The 19,782-nt window shown below is 35.8% G+C and overlaps 1 protein-coding gene across 7 annotated transcripts; it reads left to right on the top strand.

Annotated features, from left to right (window-relative positions):
* Window positions 1–13,905: 13,905 nt before the first annotated feature.
* Window positions 13,906–18,739, top strand: LOC112734472 (mitochondrial arginine transporter BAC2). Of its 7 annotated transcripts, none has more exons than XM_025783802.3 (9): window positions 13,911–14,533; window positions 15,004–15,342; window positions 15,460–15,493; window positions 15,759–15,875; window positions 15,959–16,034; window positions 16,250–16,354; window positions 16,694–17,210; window positions 17,511–17,646; window positions 18,212–18,739. In XM_025783802.3, exons 4-9 carry the CDS (start codon window positions 15,759–15,761, stop codon window positions 18,410–18,412), a joined length of 1,152 nt encoding a protein of 383 aa, XP_025639587.1. In that variant the 5' UTR covers window positions 13,911–14,533; window positions 15,004–15,342; window positions 15,460–15,493; the 3' UTR covers window positions 18,413–18,739. The 7 variants fall into 7 exon arrangements, with proteins under 7 accessions (XP_072089781.1, XP_025639589.1, XP_025639586.1 ...); XM_072233679.1 differs by having other exon boundaries at window positions 13,956–14,533; window positions 16,259–16,354; XM_072233678.1 differs by having other exon boundaries at window positions 13,956–14,533; window positions 15,004–15,493; window positions 16,259–16,354.
* Window positions 18,740–19,782: the final 1,043 nt, after the last annotated feature.

Genomic DNA, 19,782 nt, shown 5'->3' with positions numbered 1-19,782 from the left:
TTTATCGGGTTTAGAGTCGGGTACGGGTCTCAAAAATAGATCTGGTCATTATTTCGGGTTGGGTCCGGGCCATAGCTCGGGTCACCCGAAGTCGGTCCGGTGGCCCGGTCATCATACACAATTAATATTTTGTGTTATTAGTAATGGATCATAACTATTCTTATGTGGAATTTAAGTATTGTAAACCTTAATATTTTGTGTTATTAGTCATTATAAGACTATAAATTAATGTTTTATGATTAGAATGCATAAGACTTTAGACTAATACATAAGATTGTGTTATTTGTATTGCTTTAAATATTTGGTATTATTAGACAATATTAGTATTGGTTGTGGTTATGTTTTAGTATTGATTGTGGTTATGCTTTAATTTTGAAGAAGGGTTGGTTCTTGTTATATTTTTCTAAGTGAATTTTACCATGTTAACTAATGGTTGGAGTCTTGGAATTTTGGATATTTTTACATGCTAGCTTACAAGAAGGTATCAACGTAATGTAATGTTAACGGCCCAGTTTTCACCCGGTTTTCACCCGGTATAATTGTAGCCCGAAAGTGTATTGGTTTCATCGGGTCTAGGGTCGGGTTCGGGTCTAATAAATAGACCCGGTGTATATTTCGGGTCGGGTTTGGGTCACATCAAACCCGGCTTCACCCGGCCCATGTGCACCCCTATCTGTTACTAACAACGTTAACTTTGCTGACGTGGCACATTAGTTTTTTTTTTATCATGGGCTGTTAAGCCCAAAAAATAAAAACAGATCCTAACTACCCATAACGCGACCCACCCGTACCCACCCCTAAAATCCTTCCTCAACCATCTGAGTAGCTTCAAGTCTCCATTCCTGTCTCGCTACAACACAACCTCCGCCACCTATCAAGCGTCTTAGAGCCTCTGCTCCACAGCTGCTGCCTCTCTCTGCTATCGGTTTGGATTAAGTCTTTCACATTTGGAGAGAGATCTGACTTACTTTGGAGTTTGGATTTTGGAAGTCATCTCTGTGAAAACGATTTTTCTTCTCTCTGTCGCTTTCGTTAGGGTTATTTAACAAATATTCTTGGTGCTTAAGCTTATATCTCATCCTTCACCACACTGGTATGTTTCATCGTTGTAGCTCCCTTTTATTACTACTATTTTATATCGTGTGAAATTTTCATTTTTTGAAGCTGTTGTGTCCAAAGATGGTGTCTTTTTTGGGGCATATCAGGTGTGGTGGTGTGATCATTCATGGTACACTGATCATGCATTTTTGTTTTTGTGTTTTTTATTCTAGTAATTTTCTGGTTTATCTTTGGGTTGCATTTTGCATGCTTGGTTTTGTTCATAGAACGAGGTCTTATCTTTGCTTAAACATTTAAAATTGAACATTTTCTCTTGGTTAATTATTTTGCATGTTTGAGATTGTGATGATGCTATGTTGATTCCTTTGTTTATTTTGACATGCACCGAATTGGATTGGGGGTGGAAAGCGAGCATTATACTATTGATGCGGCGGCGGTGGCAGCAGCTGTGGAGCGGGGGCTCTAAGACGCTTGATAGGTGGTGGAGGTTGAAATTTAGGCAAGGCATGGTATCTCTGCAACATCCGGTGACGATGGTGGTGGTTACTGGAGACGGTGCGTAGCGTGAAGCTTGAAGAACCACCATTGCGGGGGTTGTATTGCAGCAGGATGGGAATGGAGGGTCGAAGCTACTCAAAATCTCAGATGGGTTGAGGAGGAATTTTCGGAACGGGTACGGGTGGGTCGGTCTCTGGGTAGTTAGTGTTTTGTTTCTGTTTTTTAGATGACCAAAAAGACAAAAAAAAAAAACTAACGTGTCACGTCAAAAAAGTTAACGTTGTTAGTGATAGAATAGACGGAGGGACTAACGTGATTAATTTTAAATCTTTCGAGAACGATTTTGATTAAATTTATCTTTCGATGACGAAAATGGAGATCGGGATATTTTTCAGGATAATTTTGACTATTAACTCATTTCGTGGGCGCGAGACTTAAATTGGAAGCATAACCCATTTTAGTTTGGCTGCAGTTGAAATGGTTATACGTATTTTGATAACAATTTTCATTCTGTGTATGTGTATTTATAGAATTAATCTATTTTTTTATTTATTTAAATAAAAAAGTCTTTAACCAAGTATCGCGTGCTGCGAATTAATTCTTAATGTGTTGAATTAGGAGATATCATAGACAACTAAAAATAAAAAACTTTTCTATGAGCATCTTGATGACGGTGAACCTCAAAGATTTGCATCTTGTCTTGGGTGATTCTTCGGTGGCAGCTTGTGTTTTCTTGGAACTTTGGCCGTTCCTAGTGGCCACATCCTCCTCTTGGCGCTTGGGCAGCCTCCAGCTTTGGAGGTATCCATTACAACCAAGTCAAATAGATTTGATAGGATTCATACCTCAAGTTCAAGATTGCCGACCTTCCTCTCTTTAATCTCTATCTATTCTTCTGCGAATTCGCGCATTTTCCTTCCTTAAAATTGATCTGACTACCTTAGGAAGGTTGAGTACACCGGCCAGCTTGCAGCTATTCATATAAAGTCAAAGACAAAACGGCGTGAGTTAGTTCGTTCCTCATCAGAAGTATTTGTTTTTTCGATTTTAAAAATTACCTGAACAAATTATAGAGAATAAATTGGAGAAACGATATTGTTGTCATCTTCTTCTTTCAAGTTTTCAATATTTTAAATTTGTCATTCTCATGATGGGGTTGGACTCAAACACTCAAATTAACATGGATTGAATCGCAAGAAATAATAAATTAGAAGTCATATATGAGTTCACATATTTAAAATAGTGCATATCTAATGAAATTATGATTTTATAAACTCATCTCCTTATGTAAGTTATGATTTTATAAACTCTTCTCTTTGCCTCATTTTTAGACTATTAATTGTCTTTTAAATTTAATTGATCTAAAAAAATGAATTATCTTCTTATGAGTTACTTGATGTTTTATTGTAATATAACTTAATCCGTCACCTTATAACCCGGTCTTTATTGTGCATTATGAGTCATAACTCGACTTTATTTGCCTTCATTCTAAATTTGTAACGAACAATCTTAATAACCATTATTTTGACTTAGTGACCAACGGTCATAACATCAACTCTATTCATCAACCCTATGCTTATAAAGGCACCAATTTCTATATCTCAAAAAGGGCACCACATGATAAGTTCTATTTTATGTCTAACATTCTATATTTATAGAATTATTATATACCTCTTAAATACATACTAACTTGAGCGTCGGAGTGCCTTTTGCAGGGAATTTGGATCCTCTAAATTTTAAATTTTCACTTTAGAGAGTAAAGTATGATCTCTTATCCTTAAATGATTTCTCTCTCATATTTTCTCTTGGTCTCACCTATGAAATAAATGGTGAGAGATCACACTTTACCCTCTAAAATAAAATTTAAAATTTAGAGGATTCAAATCCTTTGTAGGTACCCACCAACTATGTTCTTTGACGTCCGAGTTATTCTCACTCCATTAAAGAAAAGGCGTATTACAACTGTAACATCCTACTACACAAAGCTTTACGCTTAAGTAATAAAACAGAGGTGATGTGGTGTTACGACCTTTAAAACAAGATATGTACATAATAGTATCTGAAAAAGAGTAATATACGAGGAGCCTTGAAAAGCAGGTAAAACAAATTCGCAAAATAAAAAACACAACGCTTAGGAACCGAGATTACTTATGTGCTAAGAAACTTAAAGATCATAGGTGTACTAAACATAAGAGAGCATAAAGAGTCAAGGATACAGAATAACTAGCTCCGAACTCAGCCTGCGAAACTAAGACTGGCCGGAGAATATTTACATACATATATACATATCCCCAAAATACCTAACAGGCAAGGTAAAATCGTATACTTTCCTTTAGCCTCTATGAGGGACAAAATAACAAGTTTTTTGGAGAGAAAGCTAAGTACATATATACATAAGCTACAGAGCAAAAGAACTCAGAAACCGCTCCGCTTCAAGAATCCAGACGCCTAGCGAGGTGCCTCTCGACCTGCATCTGAAAACAACAACACAATATGGGGTAAAAACCGGAGGTTCTCAACATGGTAAAGGTGCCATGCACATAGTATATAAGGTCCTGGTAATGTCAGAGGCAATTCTAGAACGCTAACACTCAGTTATAAAACTTAGATTCTAAACAGAAGCCATAAAAGGGGTAGGTGTTCTAAGGAAATCTAAACTTACTTACTTAAACCTAACCTTATCTCCAAACCAGTCCACCTTTCCTCCGCTCCTCCATCACCAAGGATTTAGCAGAGACAAACAACCAAACAATTTCAAGCACAAGTAGGAAACAGGTAGTACAGGTAGCAAATATAACAATTAGCATAATATATATTCAGTTACGCAATCCCAAGTAATGCAAAGCAGACAAACAAACAGAATGCACATCATGTATGCCTGTCCTATGGCTGATGAGGCTCATCTATCGGTTATCCAGCCAACCCGACAAGTCCGAAACCCTTAGACTGTCCCTCGTTGCGCATCCCCATGAGTCTATGCATAGATTTTCTCATTTCATTCATAATTCATACATTTATTCATTCATATATAACTCACTCAATGTGGGATATCCATTCCCAAGAATTTATATGTGCCCGGTCACTCTTACGACGTAAGGTCAACAGAGTATCGAGTTTTAATCTGGAACACGTGGTGGCAAGCCACGGTTCTGTTACCCAGGGAAACTCGTATCTCAGATATCATTAAATTCATAAGGCGCATAATAGTCATAACCATTCTTATTCATTATATAATCATTCATCATAGCCATGACATCATAACTTCTTTTAACCGTCACATCATTCTCTTATAAGTCATCATGTTTACCTCTTTTTTTCATCCCCAAGTTACCTCAATTTCCTAGCTTCATCTCATTACTAAGCTTCCTAATCACATGTAAGACTAACAATATGAAAATAGAGGTTTAAAAGGTCAAATTGACTTTGAAAACACAAAATAATGATTTGCTGAAAACAGGGGGGTGCGTACACATACACATGTGTGCGCACGCACAGGTCTCTTTTTAGGCCAAGATCCGTACGCATGCACCTGTCCGCGCACGCATGTACGCTGGACAGAATTGCATGTATGCGTATAGCTCCTGCATGTGTACGCAAAACCCCCTTTTTTGGTGTTATGTGTACGCACGCGCAGGTATGCATACGCAAGCATAGGTTTTTGGCTAAAATTCTGGTTAAGTCAAAAGCTGTAGAATTTTACATTTGGAACCCCAAACTTCCAACATGCATAATTTTTTCGTTTTAAATAATTTTTCTTCCATTTTTCGAACGGCGTAAACTTCACGGACCAAATTCTCATATAAAATAAATTTGAAATCATTTGGGGGTCAGGAAGCCAAGTTATGAGTCATCGAAGTTCGGCCCAAAAACCAAATTTCTTACAAAATTCAAAACCTCAATTTTCATAAAGAAGCCAACTCAAATATCATATACTCTACACCAAAACCAATACAGCATAGCTTTGCCATCACCACAATAATCCTTCCAAGACTACCATATCTCAATTCGTCAACATTATGCATCAATCTCTCAATTATATCAACAAATTTATCATCCACTCATCCTAGGCATTTATATATTCTTGTCAACAAATCAATGATCACAAATTCATCAATTCACATTCCTTTATTATCATCAATAGCAATCACCCAATCCAATACACAACTCATAACACAATTCAACAACAAGGATACTAAACATTAAACCTTCCTTTACCTCCAACCTATCCTATGGTCGTCTAGCCTAAATTTTCACAGAACATTATATATTACCTACGTGAAACCTAAACCATACCTTGGCCGATTTCCACGTTCAGTCCAAGGCAACCACTTAGCCATACACACAGAGCCCCACAAATTCCAAAATCACCAAAACCTTGGCACCAATCCTCTACCAAGCCTCCAAATGTCCACAGTTCAATTCCAATACTTATATATATATATATACCTAGTTCACACATATCATCCATATATACTTTAAAATTTAGAATTCACATACTAAAATCAAGAATTGGCTAAGGTCAGTGATTCTTACCATACCCACGAACAAAACAACTCAATCTCGATAAGCTCCGCAAGCTAAGTCGAACCTAGAATACCAAATTTGACAAAATCTCAATATAAAGGCCCAAAAATTCGAAAATCAAAAGGGGTAGAAGATTTGAGGTGAGATTGTGGCTTACCTATGAAATTATTCCAGTAGAAACGAAGAGCTCGATGCGCTGGACGCGTGGCCGTGAACGGTACGGCGATCGGAGCTCGAACAAAGAAGTTATGGTGGATAGAAACTTGAGCAAGGCTTTGGAACCCTTTCTTCCCCTCCTTGTGTTTCAGCGTGCTTCTTGCTGAATGAGGAGGAAGATGAGCTTTAGCTCATTTAAATGATGGGTCTGGTTGGGCCCACGGGTCTGGTTTGGGCCCAGTTCAACCAGTTTGGCCCAATCTTGGCCCAAATTATTCGAAATTAGTATTAAAATTCTTGTTTTGAAAAGCTCTATTATATTTTAATATAAGATTTTCATTTATAATCTTCCTCATTAAAATTTAATTTAGTGGTTAATTATTAGCTAATTTAGCGGGGTTTACAACAACAGCGCAAGAGACGAGCTATACCTCGAAAGTTCATCCACACAAGAACAATTGGCGCCTACCGTGAGGCGAGTAAAATAATTCCGACTCCCCTCGGGTTCATAAACTTGATTTACATTCAAATTTTTGAATCAATCTCAATAATATTGTTTAAGATTTTATTTAATGCCTCTTATCAAATTTTAATTTATCGTAACTTTTTATAAAGTATGTACTTTATACATTCACTTTACGTATCATAATATTTCACATCTCATAATCGATCAATGAATCAATCCGAGAACAAACTCGACTTTCAATTAATCAAGGAACAAACTCAGTTTTCGATCAATCCGAACACAAACTTGCTTATCAATTTTGCTTACTTTTTCAAAGTTCTCTATTTACGTAATTAAAATTATATATTTTATTCAACATACTTTTGTATTTATATTTTGTGTAACTAATATTTACTAATTCATTAGTTATATTCAAACCTCAATATATGTTCTATACTTGGAATAATTCTTACAAATAATATACTTTTCTCTCTGTATTTTTATCTATATTTTTGCAAGACAATAATACTCATCATTTCCTATTTTTATTACTAAAGATCATCTATTCTTGTTTTTTATTTTGAAAAAGAAAATGAGAAAGAGACATCCTGTATTAGAATACAAAGCTATCCATTTACAATAATGACATATAACAACCATATCAATTGAATTTTTATTTCATCATGTATTATATTCTTATTACTTAATGATTTTATTTATACAATTAAATAACGGTAATGATGAGTTCAAATCTTAAAATTGAATTCCATAAAAAATTAATTATATATTAATTGTACATAACTTATTTACTATCCACTTTATACTATTAAATTTTATGTTACTATTTATTTAATGCAAAAAGTTAAGCAAAAAATAGTTACAAACATGCAAATTTGCTATTTTTGCACAAAGAATATACCTCATAGCTAAACAAGATTTATTATATTATTAAATGTAATTATTTATTGCTTTATTAACAAGTTAATGCAGATTCTAAGAAACAAAGTTATAATATTAACAAATAAAATTAAGTAATTCACATTTGGTATGTATGACATTCATATATCGTCTTCTTCTCTACAATTATCAACTTTCAAGGTATATGTTACTACTTTGAACTCTTGTACTTTTACAATATATGTTACGATTTTATACATATTTATTTTCTCAATTTATCTTATTCATGTCATATGATATACCTTCAATATAAATTATAAATTTTCAATAACTAATTGCTTTGAACGAGAAATTCATCAATAAGTTGTTGTGGGTCAGAAAAATTTCTAAGACAATTAATCATTATATCCTTAGATCATACAATTAATTCCGTTAATGGATACATATTTCTGAACTTTTCAGTTCACATACAATCAAATGCTATACGCATGTCATGAAAAATTGTTCTCAAGCGGAAAAATATCTCCCACACGACTATCTTGATAGAATGACTTTTACCACTCAATTATTTTTTGAATAAGTGCCAACAAAATAAATCGACTAAACTTGGGGGCTCACCATATCATTATTAACTTATCTTTTAACTGAGTTGTAACGCATTTTATTTTCTAAGCTTAGCCTGGATCATATGATCGGCAGACAAAGCTTGGGGGCTGTGATCTGTCACCTTATAGCTCGATCTTTATTGTGCATTATGAGTCATAACTCGACTTTATTTGCCTTTATTCTAAGTTTGTAACGGATAATCTTAATAACCATTATTCTGACTTAATGACTAACGGTCATAACATCAACTCTATTCATCAACCCTATGTTTATAAAAGCACTAATTTCTATATCTCAAAAAGGGCACCACATGATAAGTTCTTTCATGTCTAATATTTTATATTCATAGAATTATTATATACCTCTTAAATACATACTAATTTGAGTGTTGGAGTGTCTTTTGCAGGTATCTACCCATTGTGTTCTTTGACGTCCGAGTTATTCTCACTCCATTAAAAAAAGACGTATTACAATAACGCAAGAAACGAGTTATATCTCAAAAGTTCATCCACACAAGAATATAACTAATATTATATGTTGAGTCACATTCTTTTGAATAAAATATATAATAATATTATAACCACCTCTTTTAAGATAAATAACGATTATAATGTAGCCATTAAATTTATAAAATAAAGTATTAAATATTATGTGAAGAATTACTATCACCTTTATAATATTTATAAAATCTGAAATAATTATCAAAATCGGTTCCTTTTATATACTCTTAAATTTGGTTCTTAACCATAATGAATTTAAAAAAGGTGGATTCTCTAGTGTAGAAAGGAAGTTATGTTCTACACGTATAGAAATGTGGTGGCAGGATAATTCAGTGACACTTGTCCACTTCATGAGACCAATTCTGAGAAAACTGGTGGCAGTGTTCAGAGAAGACTGTGAATCCGTGAATGTTGAGACAAGTGAGTTTAGAAGATTACGGGATGAAGTATATTAATTAAGTTGTATTACAGGATCCGTTATGATAGCTAATAATGGGCTTATCTGAAGTGGATTTTTTTTGTTGTAAAGTATTTGTAAATGGAGTAGAAAAAATGGCTTTGGTGGTGGCTTCAGGTTGCTTCGTTGGAAATAGAAAGAGGGTAACCTAGGGGATGAACTTAACGGAGGGAAAATAAAAACTCTAGATAGAGAGAAGAACTTGCTCCTCCTCTGACGGTGCCGGAGCAAGGCTTAGGTTCCCTAGGTGGTGGCTCCACGTGTGTTGGCGGAGATTGGTTGGCTTCACTAGAGAGTGTGCTGTGCTACGAGTGGGACAGTGTCAATGCGCAAAAAACGGAGCACCGAAGCTGGGCGAGACTGCCATCGATCGCGATCTGCCAGTGGAGGTATGCATTGTATATTTTCGTTGCACAAAGTCCAGATGAAACTATTATGCCATACGTTTTTTCGTCTCTGAAATGTGGGTATGCTCATGTTTGGGTAAAGATGTGATGTGCTTCCTAAGAAAAGGTTAGAGTTTTGATTCTACCTTTGTAGGACCGTGTTCATAATTTCTGATCCCAACAAATTTGTGCCTAAAATTTGCAATTGTAATAACAGAAGTTAGTTTAAACAGCATTCCATTTCAATTTTCAATGGTAACTTAATTTAAATACTTCGCACAATTTTAGCAAGCAAGGGTGTTATTAATTGCTAATTTGCAATGTTAATATGCCAAAGTAGTTTGATTACATGTATAGTCTCCTTGCTAAATACTTTGAAACAGATTTTGAGAATGAGTTTATCTGCGTTTGCAAAATATTTTTATGGAAGTTGTTCATCTGTAAGATGATCGTGCTGGACATGTAGTTGATTAAGAACCCCCAAATCCGAAAGAGAAAGGGCAAAATTTTAATTGCTACCACCAATATGGTTCCCTTTTGCTTATTTTTTGTTATAGATTGAACATTATCTATATATCTAATCTTTGACTTTCTATTGCCTTGTAGATGTGCAAGGAGATTGACGAAATTGATTAATTTTTTGTGTAGCCCATATCGCTATTTTGTTCTTCACGCCACCTTCTTGGGTCATCCTTGACTGCTTCTATCACAGAATCTGCCATATCTGCATTCCTCAAAGCCATATATGTTGCAACCTTAATTTCTGTATTTGCTTTCAGGTTAGCTTCTATTTTCTTGTCCACTTCTATTTTCGTTTCGTTGACTGCTTCCACCTGAGCATGGGCAGCAGCTTGTGTATCCTAAAAGCATGTTGAACAAGTAGTTCTACAATTACATTCAAGGCAACTGTAGTCAGTGTAAGAAAGATGTTAATTATTTTCACGACCAAATGGTAAAATGATTTCTTTTAAAGGAAAAAGGGGGAAAAAATGACATCTGACACCGCCAGAAAAAATAATAATCTGTATTTGTCAAGCGTTTTTTTTTTTGTATTTTCTTATTTTGTTAAAATGTCTTATCTCAAATTTTTTGTATTTCCGTATCGCCTGCTTGGTCTTGGCGAAGACGTGATAGGAACGACGCAAAGCGGGAATGTGAGGTTGGAACATCTACTGGACCCTGCCGACATAACTAGGGAGGTAATCACGACTTCCAAACTGTACTATTATGTGTTCGGCATGTTTTGTTAGTCATTAATTAGGGTGCAATACTAAAATTGGATTAATTTAGTTTTGTCTCCGTGCAGGTCATGAAACTGCTCCGCAACCTCAGCTAGCGTTTTGTCGAGTATGTTTTTGAAAATGTGTTGTCTGTGAATAGTATATAGTCACTTTGCATGAATATCGTATGTGTAAGGGGAAGTCAGATGTTTTAAGATGACACTTTGCATGTATCTGTACCTGGATGATAGGGGGATTAACTGTTTACTGTTGTGAATTAGTGTTATGCTGTACTGTTTTTTATTTCAATCAGGTTGAATAGTTCCTTCTTGATATACAGTAGGAGTGTGTTTTTTACGTAGGGTGGACTGAGAATCAACGGCCTTGAGGCCCATTAACTCTATGGGTGAGATGTTGTTATTGGATTGAGGACCGAAAATGTCACTCTGGTTGATGAAACATAGCAACAAGGGGCATGAATTTTTTGTGCTAACAAATTATAGGTCGTATGACTTCTATCCCAACCGCATCATCATCCTATTAACACTAGAATGTTGTGAGCATGAGTAAATTAGTTAACCCAACGTGCATGTATATAGACTGTAGAATATAAGAATAGTCTAATTATCATTCATACGGCATGGTTAACTACGTTGGCAACCCTTCCATTTGTTATGTTTTTTTATTTAGATACTAAAAAGTGGAATGTCTCAATGAAATGATTGTAAATCAACGTCTTGGGTGTTGGAAAATGACCTGGGAATATACCCATTAAATATAGAGAAAAACCCAAATCAGCCCCTGACAATTATTTCGAAAGACAACGAGGCCCCTGACAAAAAAAAAAAAAAACCCCAACCCGGCCCCTAACAAAAAAAAAAAACCAATCCGGCCCTGACAATTACTTCGAAAGGACAACGAGGCCCCTGTGCAAAAAAAAAAAAATCAATGTTATTTTTTTTGGCACAAGGGCTAATCAGTCCCAAAAAAAATTATCAAGGGCCAGATTGGGTGTTTTTTTTCTTGGGGGCCTCGTTGTCCTTTCGAGATAATTGTCAGGGGCCGGATGGGGTATTCACTCTTAAATTTAAGTGTTGAGTAATTATTGTCTCTCATTACGCTCCTTCTAGCCACATCATATCGTGACTTGGTCTGATTCAGAATTTTTATTTATTTTTTCTCGGCATGATGCTCTCGTTACGTTCCTTCTAGCAACTTTCTCAATAATGGCGTTAGATAACCAAACAGCCTGTGTTGGGAGATAGGTAGAGCGATACGGGGGAAGCGAGAGAGACAGAGCAGAGATGGGAGAGAGGGAGAGTCAGGAAGACTGCAAGAGATATAACATAGAGAACCAGCAGCAACAAGAGGGAGTTATATATATATATATATAGAAAGAGAGAGACACAGACTGAAAAAGTAAGACCATCTCCAGTACGGAACTCATCTCAGTCCCTATTTATGGCCCACCTGTCATAAAAAGTAACTCCACATTAGTTTTTACGTCATGAACAGTAAATAGGAACTCAAAGTATCTCTCTTCTCCATTAGGAGGAACTAATTTTAGTCCCTGCTATAGTCCCATTACATTAAGTACTTAAAATAATTAAGATTATTTTAGTTACTATTTCTTTTACAACAATATTATTCAAATTTATGAATTCAAAAATAATTTACTATTAAAAAATATTAATATTAAAAAAGTTATAATATAGTTAGCATTTTTAAATTTTATAAATAAAAATAAATAACCTAATTTATTCAAAGCATCTCTCTCTCCTCCCAGCCCGATTCATCATGTATGCAAGCCTCCTCTATGTTATTTCCTTACAAATTATCAGTTGTCAAATCCTCTTGCGAATTCGGTGCAGGATTCTCGCCAGTAATGCCGCCTACCACATCAGGTTCTAGACCGAGTGTGGTATTTGCAAAAAGAATTCTGACGTTCAAATCAAATAATTATTCAAATATATCACTTGAACGAGTAAAGATTAATGTGTTGTGTGTAAATGATAATACAATAATCTCAGTTTTCTCTTGTATATATAGATTGTATTTCGAATTAGTAACCGTTCTCATATAAGTGGTTTCCGAGTTGTAGAGTAAACATGGAAGAGAGTGTAAATTAGTTACGAATGAGGTTTACTCTCTTTGATGACTATTTTGCCAAAGTATAATGAACAGTTGCGGATTTATAAGGATATAGATAAGTATCTAATAGACGAAAGTGATTGTCTAGGATCGAAGTATGCATTGAATTTGCACCATTGTTGCAAAAACTAGATTGACCATGGCCGGTCGGATAAAAAAATTGGTGAATCAATCATAGAACTCATCCAGACAGGGTATAAGACCAGATAAAAAAAAACTAGCAACAACCCATTTGATCCCAGACGATTTTAATAAAATATGGTGAACCGTCAAATTTAAAAAAACTCATACCGATTCATTTTTTTAAACCCTATCTCAAAACGTTTTTTATTTAAATAAAATAAATAAATTATTTATTCAAATAAATTAATTTACAAAATTTTACTTTTTTTTTTTACATTTAGTTATAATTTCACGGGCAAAAGGCGAAAACAAAAGTTATGCTATCACTGTAGCGAAAAGCCGAAAATAGAAAAAGAAAAGTATAAGAAGATAATGAAAATATTAAACAATGTGAATTATAGATATCTTGGATGTTCAATTCAATAGATATACAAATGATTATGTTGATTATTCTTAATTGGATGATTATTCCTTTTGATTCTTATTTATATATAATTAACAATGACTTTATGTTTATCCTAATAGCTAGGGTTTAGGAAGTAATTTGGAGTAGGTTATTTTTTTATTTTATTGGATCAATTTTATAATCTATTATTCATATTATTTACAAAAATTATTCTTTACCTAACAAAATCGAATAGAAAAAAAGGGAAAAAAAAAAAATCGTGGGAGTGATTAACAATGATTTTCTCTCTCCCCTCTTTTTTATCCATTTTTACTGCCAGTGATAGCATAAACATGCAGAAATAAATCAATAATTCAATGCGGTTTTGGCTATTAGCGAAATTATTCTAAATGTTTTAAAAAATAAAATTCTGTAAATCAATTTATTGAATAAATAAATAATTTATTTTATTTAAATAGAAAACTCTCTCAAAACGACGCCGTTTTGAGTTTAACAAAACCCGAATACAGCGAAGGATCCCCTTCCCCAACGCACTCTCTCACTCTGAAACGGGCGAAAACGGAAGAGGAGCTCCACGCGGCGCCTCAACCTTGTCACTCTCACAGAGCCACTGTTGCCTACACCGCTCGGTCGCCGTGTCCTCTGCGTCATCCTGTTCGTCTGACGCCTCCGACCGCGTCGCGTTGTCCCTGTGCCTCTGTTGGCCTTCGCCTCACCTGAACCTTCACTGTTGTCTCCTCAGTGTCACCTCGCCGGTCTATGCTCCACGGTGGCTCGCATCTCTCCCTGCGGTCAAGCATAAAAATAGACACACGACAACGGCGTCTCACTCATTGGCCACGTCTCTCTGCGCCTCTCGCCGGCAGCTGTGCCTCGTCTTCCCACTGACAGTCGCTGTTTGCAACTGCTCGTTGCTCACCGCTAATCGCTGCTTGCCTCCTCTGTATTGAAGCCATTGTCTTGGCTACGTCGTGACTCGCCTTCTTTGCCTTCGCCTCTGCTTCTGCGTGTCGTGCCTCATTTGTCTCTGTCACTCTTCTTCTGGCCTTGTCTGACTGTGCGTCTTGCTTCTCTTCCATTGTCCAAGCTAAGCTAAGTTGTAGAGGTAAGCTTTATTATTATTATTACTTTTTTGTTATTGTATACTGTTTGCTTTCTCTTGAAGGTGAGCTTTATTATAAATTAATCATCTTGAATTGTATATTAATTGATAATGCATGTCAATTGAATTTTTGACTATTTATTGTATATTGATCTGTTTTGATGCTAGTGTTGTGAGTTGTGAGTAAGGTTATGTGATTGTTGTTTATTGTATATTAATCTGTAATTCGTAATTGTTGTCAATCGGATTTTTTTGTTATTGTATATTAATCTATTTTGATGCTGGTGTTGTGAGTTGTGACTAAGGTTATGTGATTGATGCTTTATTGTATATTAATCTGCTTGATCTATTTTGATGCTAGTGTTGTGATTAAAGTTATCTGTTTTGATACTAGTGTTGGAATTGAGTTGAAATTATAGTTAGATAATAGACTTTCTGAAGTTGACTGCCTGAGTTTCCACCTAATTTAATAGCCTGATCAGTTGCGACCGAAACCATGCTCTAGTCCATGTACTAGACCTGCCCGAAGAAACAGAACCCACCCGAGTAACCTAACCAGAGGCCCGCCCCATGACCAGGAACCCCACTTATCCCTTATGGTGTCGCAGCCCCCTTTCCTTCTCCATCGAACACCGACAGACCCTGAGAAGAGTCAGGACCTTGCCTCAAACCAGAAGCTTGCTACTCATGGGTGTTGCCTTCTCCGTCTTTGCCCTCCAGGCCGCGTGCTGCTGTCCTCCTCCTTGAGCAACTTCACTCCTAGAGAGACTATGTCATGGGTTACTTTCCACATAAACATTTTTAGTTTTGAGGTACCTGGATTTGCCAGATCTCCCTCCATAGCTCTTTTAAGTCATTGCTTGGAGGAGCCCTCTCTGACATCTTTTTTTTTTTTTTTTTTGGTCGGATTGGACAACCCCCAATCCTAGGTACCCCAATGGATTGGACAACCCCGAATCCTAGGTACACAACACACCCACACACTCCTCACATATTTTATCACATTTTCCCTCAATTGCATTCTCTAGGGTTTGAACCCTAGACCTTGAGGTGGGGAGGGGGGAGAAATGCCATTAGAACCAAGGCTCATTGGCCCCTCTCTGACATCTTAATATCTTATGCATGTATTCCTTTTGGACTGAGTTATTTTTTTTTTATTTTAAAAAAAAAACCCTCGCTGATTCCTTTTGCCATTTTCTTTCTCACTTTTTTTCTCTTTGGTGTTCAGATGGATGACTTGTCCAAGAGCCAGATGTTTGTGATTCATGGTGTTGCTGCAGTTGGCTCTGTGGCTTTTGCTTCTGCTCTCACATATCCCCTCGACACCATGAAAGTCCTGACTCAGGTTCTTATCCTTTTGTTTATAATCCCCCATCCACTTTCATTTTTGAACTGCTTCAAACTGGCCTCTTTTCTTTTATATTCAAGGTTGCTTCTAGTTCCGGTAAACAATTGAATGCTGCCGAGCTCTTGCTTAGAATTCTCACTCTCTCTGGTAATTCAGGTAGGTATGCTGGATTTTTTATTTTAATACTATGATGGGGTGTTCCATAAGTGAAACATAAGTTGATAGGAGAAGTAGTGGACCTTTTGTTGGAGCTAGAATAGACATTAGAATGCGAATGTTAAGTTCTCTATGGATGGATAATATGGGTGATATAACTGGTCAAGGCGCAAACTCAGCATACATCGTAGCTCATATATCATGTTGTAATTGAGGCATTTCAGGTCTGTTTAGTGGTTATGGATCGTTAGCACTTGGAAGGACTCTTGGTCTCGGAGCTCGATTTGGGGTCTATGAAATCATCACTGCCTTTTATAAGGGTAATTCCTATATTTTTTCCGCAAATCAATTGTGTGGTAAATAGCACTTTATGATTCAGCTTTTTAGGAAATACTCACATAAGAAACTAGTACTGCTTTGTTCCAAATGACTATATGTCCCTCTTCATATCAATCATTAAAGACTGAAATTTTGTATGCGTAGCATTATGTTATTTCGAGAGACCCCTTGACTAGTTGACCTCAAGGAAATTGACTTGGGTTTTCAAAATTTAACAGTACCTTTTGGAGTTTGATATTTGTGAATTATAGTTATATTGTCATTATTGTGACACGTTTTTCTCGGAGAATGATTTTGGTGCTCAATTACATTTTTGGCAGATGGGCTGGAAGATAATTATGTCTCTGCTTCTGATGCTCTTTTGGCTGGAATGGCAGCTGGTGCTGTAGAGGCTTTGATAAGCTCTCCATTTGAACTTATCAAGCTTCGTGAACAGGTTTCCTCAGCTTCATACATTCCGAACTCTACTTTTGCTTTGGACAAGGGAGCCCAACCACCTTTAATTTCAAGATTACTGAGTGGCTGTTATCCTGACAAGAGATCCTTGAACCAATATGTCGGTCTCATCTCTACCCTATCTACCAAAAATACTAATGTGACAAGTGCACTGCTGGAGTATCCTTGGATGATGACAGGATCTGGGAAGCCACCATCAGTTTGCAATGTCAGAAGGCCATCTGATATTATATCATTGGAAGGATGGGGCGCATTATGGAGAGGTCTTCGTTCGGGAATTGCTCGAGATTCTGTGTTTGGTGGTGTATTTTTCTCAAGCTGGCAGTTTCTGCATCAAGCAATGCTTGATTGGAAGGCTGTAGGGATGGATCCTCCGCCCAGGTTTATCTCTTGATCGTCAATAAAATGATTATTTTTAACACCTATTTTTTTCTTCGTATTTTTTATACTGCTAAGGTGATAGTTGTGTTTGGTTTTATGAAAAATATCAGCTTTGTGAAAAATATTGATTTTGGAATTTACAACCTGCAGCTGATGGTATTTAAGTTATTGTCTTGATTCCTACTTTTAATTACTTCTAAATAGGTTTAGTTGATTTCACATTTATGTCCAATGCATCTTTTTTATTTTTGACTTTAGTCTAGTTGCCCTTTTTGTTCAAATGTGCTTCTCTTGACTCAGGTCAGATGAAGAAGTTGGTCCATTGTCTCCTTTATTTGTTAGTATTGCTGCTGGATTGTCAGCTTCAGTTGCTGCTGCGGCTTCTCATGCCTTTGATACTACAAGAACTAGATCACAGTGCACTGTGCTACCAAAGGTATGTTTTGCTTGTTATAGAAAATGTATCTTGTGAATTATGAACTTCTTCTTTTGTTTACTCTTTAATAACATGTTGATGCATTAGCAGAAATCAGAACAAGCCATAAGTTGTTTGATTCTTTTCTGCATAGTGACTTTGGCACTTTCAATACTAATGAAGATATAGCAACAGCACAGGCACGGGAACCCACTACCTCCTAACCTTAGTACCAATGCTGACATGCCTCTCCCATTCCCTTAAGCACAACATAAATACTTGAAGTCTTGAACAATGTTCAAGTTCTGACTAGCTAAATTAAGCATGGCTCTGTACTCTTCTCTCTTCATGTTGTCATTAGTAACTCATTTGGATCGTTGTAATTTTTCATTCAGACTTGCAAAGGCAAGCTTGTCACTACCACTGGCTGCTTATTTAAATAATTAGTAGGATGAATTAGGACATTTGGTTCTTTATAATGCCATGTCTAACATGGAAAAATATCTAGTTAAGTAAAATAAAACCTCCGTTTCATGGGTTTCCAAATTCCAACCAATCTGATAGTAGTTCACTTGTCGTGTTCCAGTATGTTTCAATGGAGAGAAGGCTCCTGAAGTGGAAACAGCCAGGAAACAAGTTTGAAAGATATACCGGGATCCATCCTTCTGACAGGAATCTATTGTTCCGTGGTCTTCGGTGGCGGATGGCTCGCTCTGGGCTTGCATCATTCATGATTGTAGGAAGTTATTTCTTCGCTGTCGATCATCTTGCTTCTAATTTGACTTGATTTCCTGTTAAAATGCCTAGTACTTTTTCTTTCTTCCTAAGAATAACACGATCTGTGCCGCTGTGTACTAGTAAAGGGAAATAGAAGCAGATATTTCTTCATAATTACCATAGTTGAATAGGATATTGAAATAGTGAAATGAATTATTTACTTTGATGATCAACAGATTGAAAGAAAGAGAAAAAGACTGCATGTTGTTTACTGCACATAAAACTGATTCTTGTGAGTTGAGGGATTTGCATGTGGAACATGTTTTCCTTTCCAGATTTTGTACCTTTTCAATGACCGATAATCAAATAAGATTTAAATGTATATTTTCCCCATTTATATGTGCTACTATACCCCGTAAATATAAATGTAGATTATCTTTCCTAATTTTCTTTTTCACTTAATTTGGCCTCATTTTAAATAGCTGATAAAAATGTTGACTTAATGCAATACATGTGTTGCACATTGTTACCATTTGTGTCATATTAGCATTTTGTGTTAATTAGATGGAGGAGCCAAATTGAAAAAATAAAAAAGAAATTAAATTGAAAATAAATACAATTAATGGACTAAAATTGCCTATTTGACAAAAATATAGGTTAAAGACATAACTTTATCTTATAATAAAATAACTAAACATAATTAGAATTAAAATATAATTTATTTTAAAATATTTTGATGAAGATAAATTAGTATTTATCAAGTGTTTTTAGTAGTTTAACTGATAACACTTGTGTACATGTATAATGCAAGGATCCCAAAACAAGGGGGTGGTAAATACAAACCATGTATTTTCTTCCTGTCCCTTCTTATATTTAAGTCACTAAAACAGACCATTAGGGGACAAAGTCCTCTTCCTTTTAGCACACTCAAATCTCACTGAGCATTTTCACCTCTAAGCAGCACCTTTTTCCCTGTTGATGAATCCTTTTATGTGTGGTTGACTTTTTTTGAACTTTTATGTTGACCTTGGATGGTTGCATGGATGGAGTAGTATAAATTAACTTCACTCAAAAGCTACATAGGTATTGGCCTCATAATCATTCAAGCCAATTTCACTTTTTGTCATTATTTAAAGAAACCCATCATCATACCTAAAAAACAAGCAACCCAAAGAAGCCAGCATGGCTGATACTGAGATTGATAGGTACATGTCAAGCACTCATCTTCCCCTTTATGTCCCATACACACACATAAATTTTGTTGCAAACAACTAATGCTTTATGAATAAGATGGAAAACTTTTGGTCCATTATATGTATTGTGTATGTTCTCAAGACTTTGAACAATCATTATGACTTCCATTTTGATTTTGGATTTTTCATCCGAATGGGGGGCTAGAATTCCTGTGTGGGATTAAAATGAAATCCATAAAGTATATAA

Source organism: Arachis hypogaea, chromosome 3 (assembly GCF_003086295.3).
Source record: "Arachis hypogaea cultivar Tifrunner chromosome 3, arahy.Tifrunner.gnm2.J5K5, whole genome shotgun sequence".
NCBI lineage: Eukaryota > Viridiplantae > Streptophyta > Magnoliopsida > Fabales > Fabaceae > Arachis > Arachis hypogaea.
Note: the sequence above shows the minus strand (reverse complement) of the source record. Positions and strands in the feature narration are given on the sequence as shown.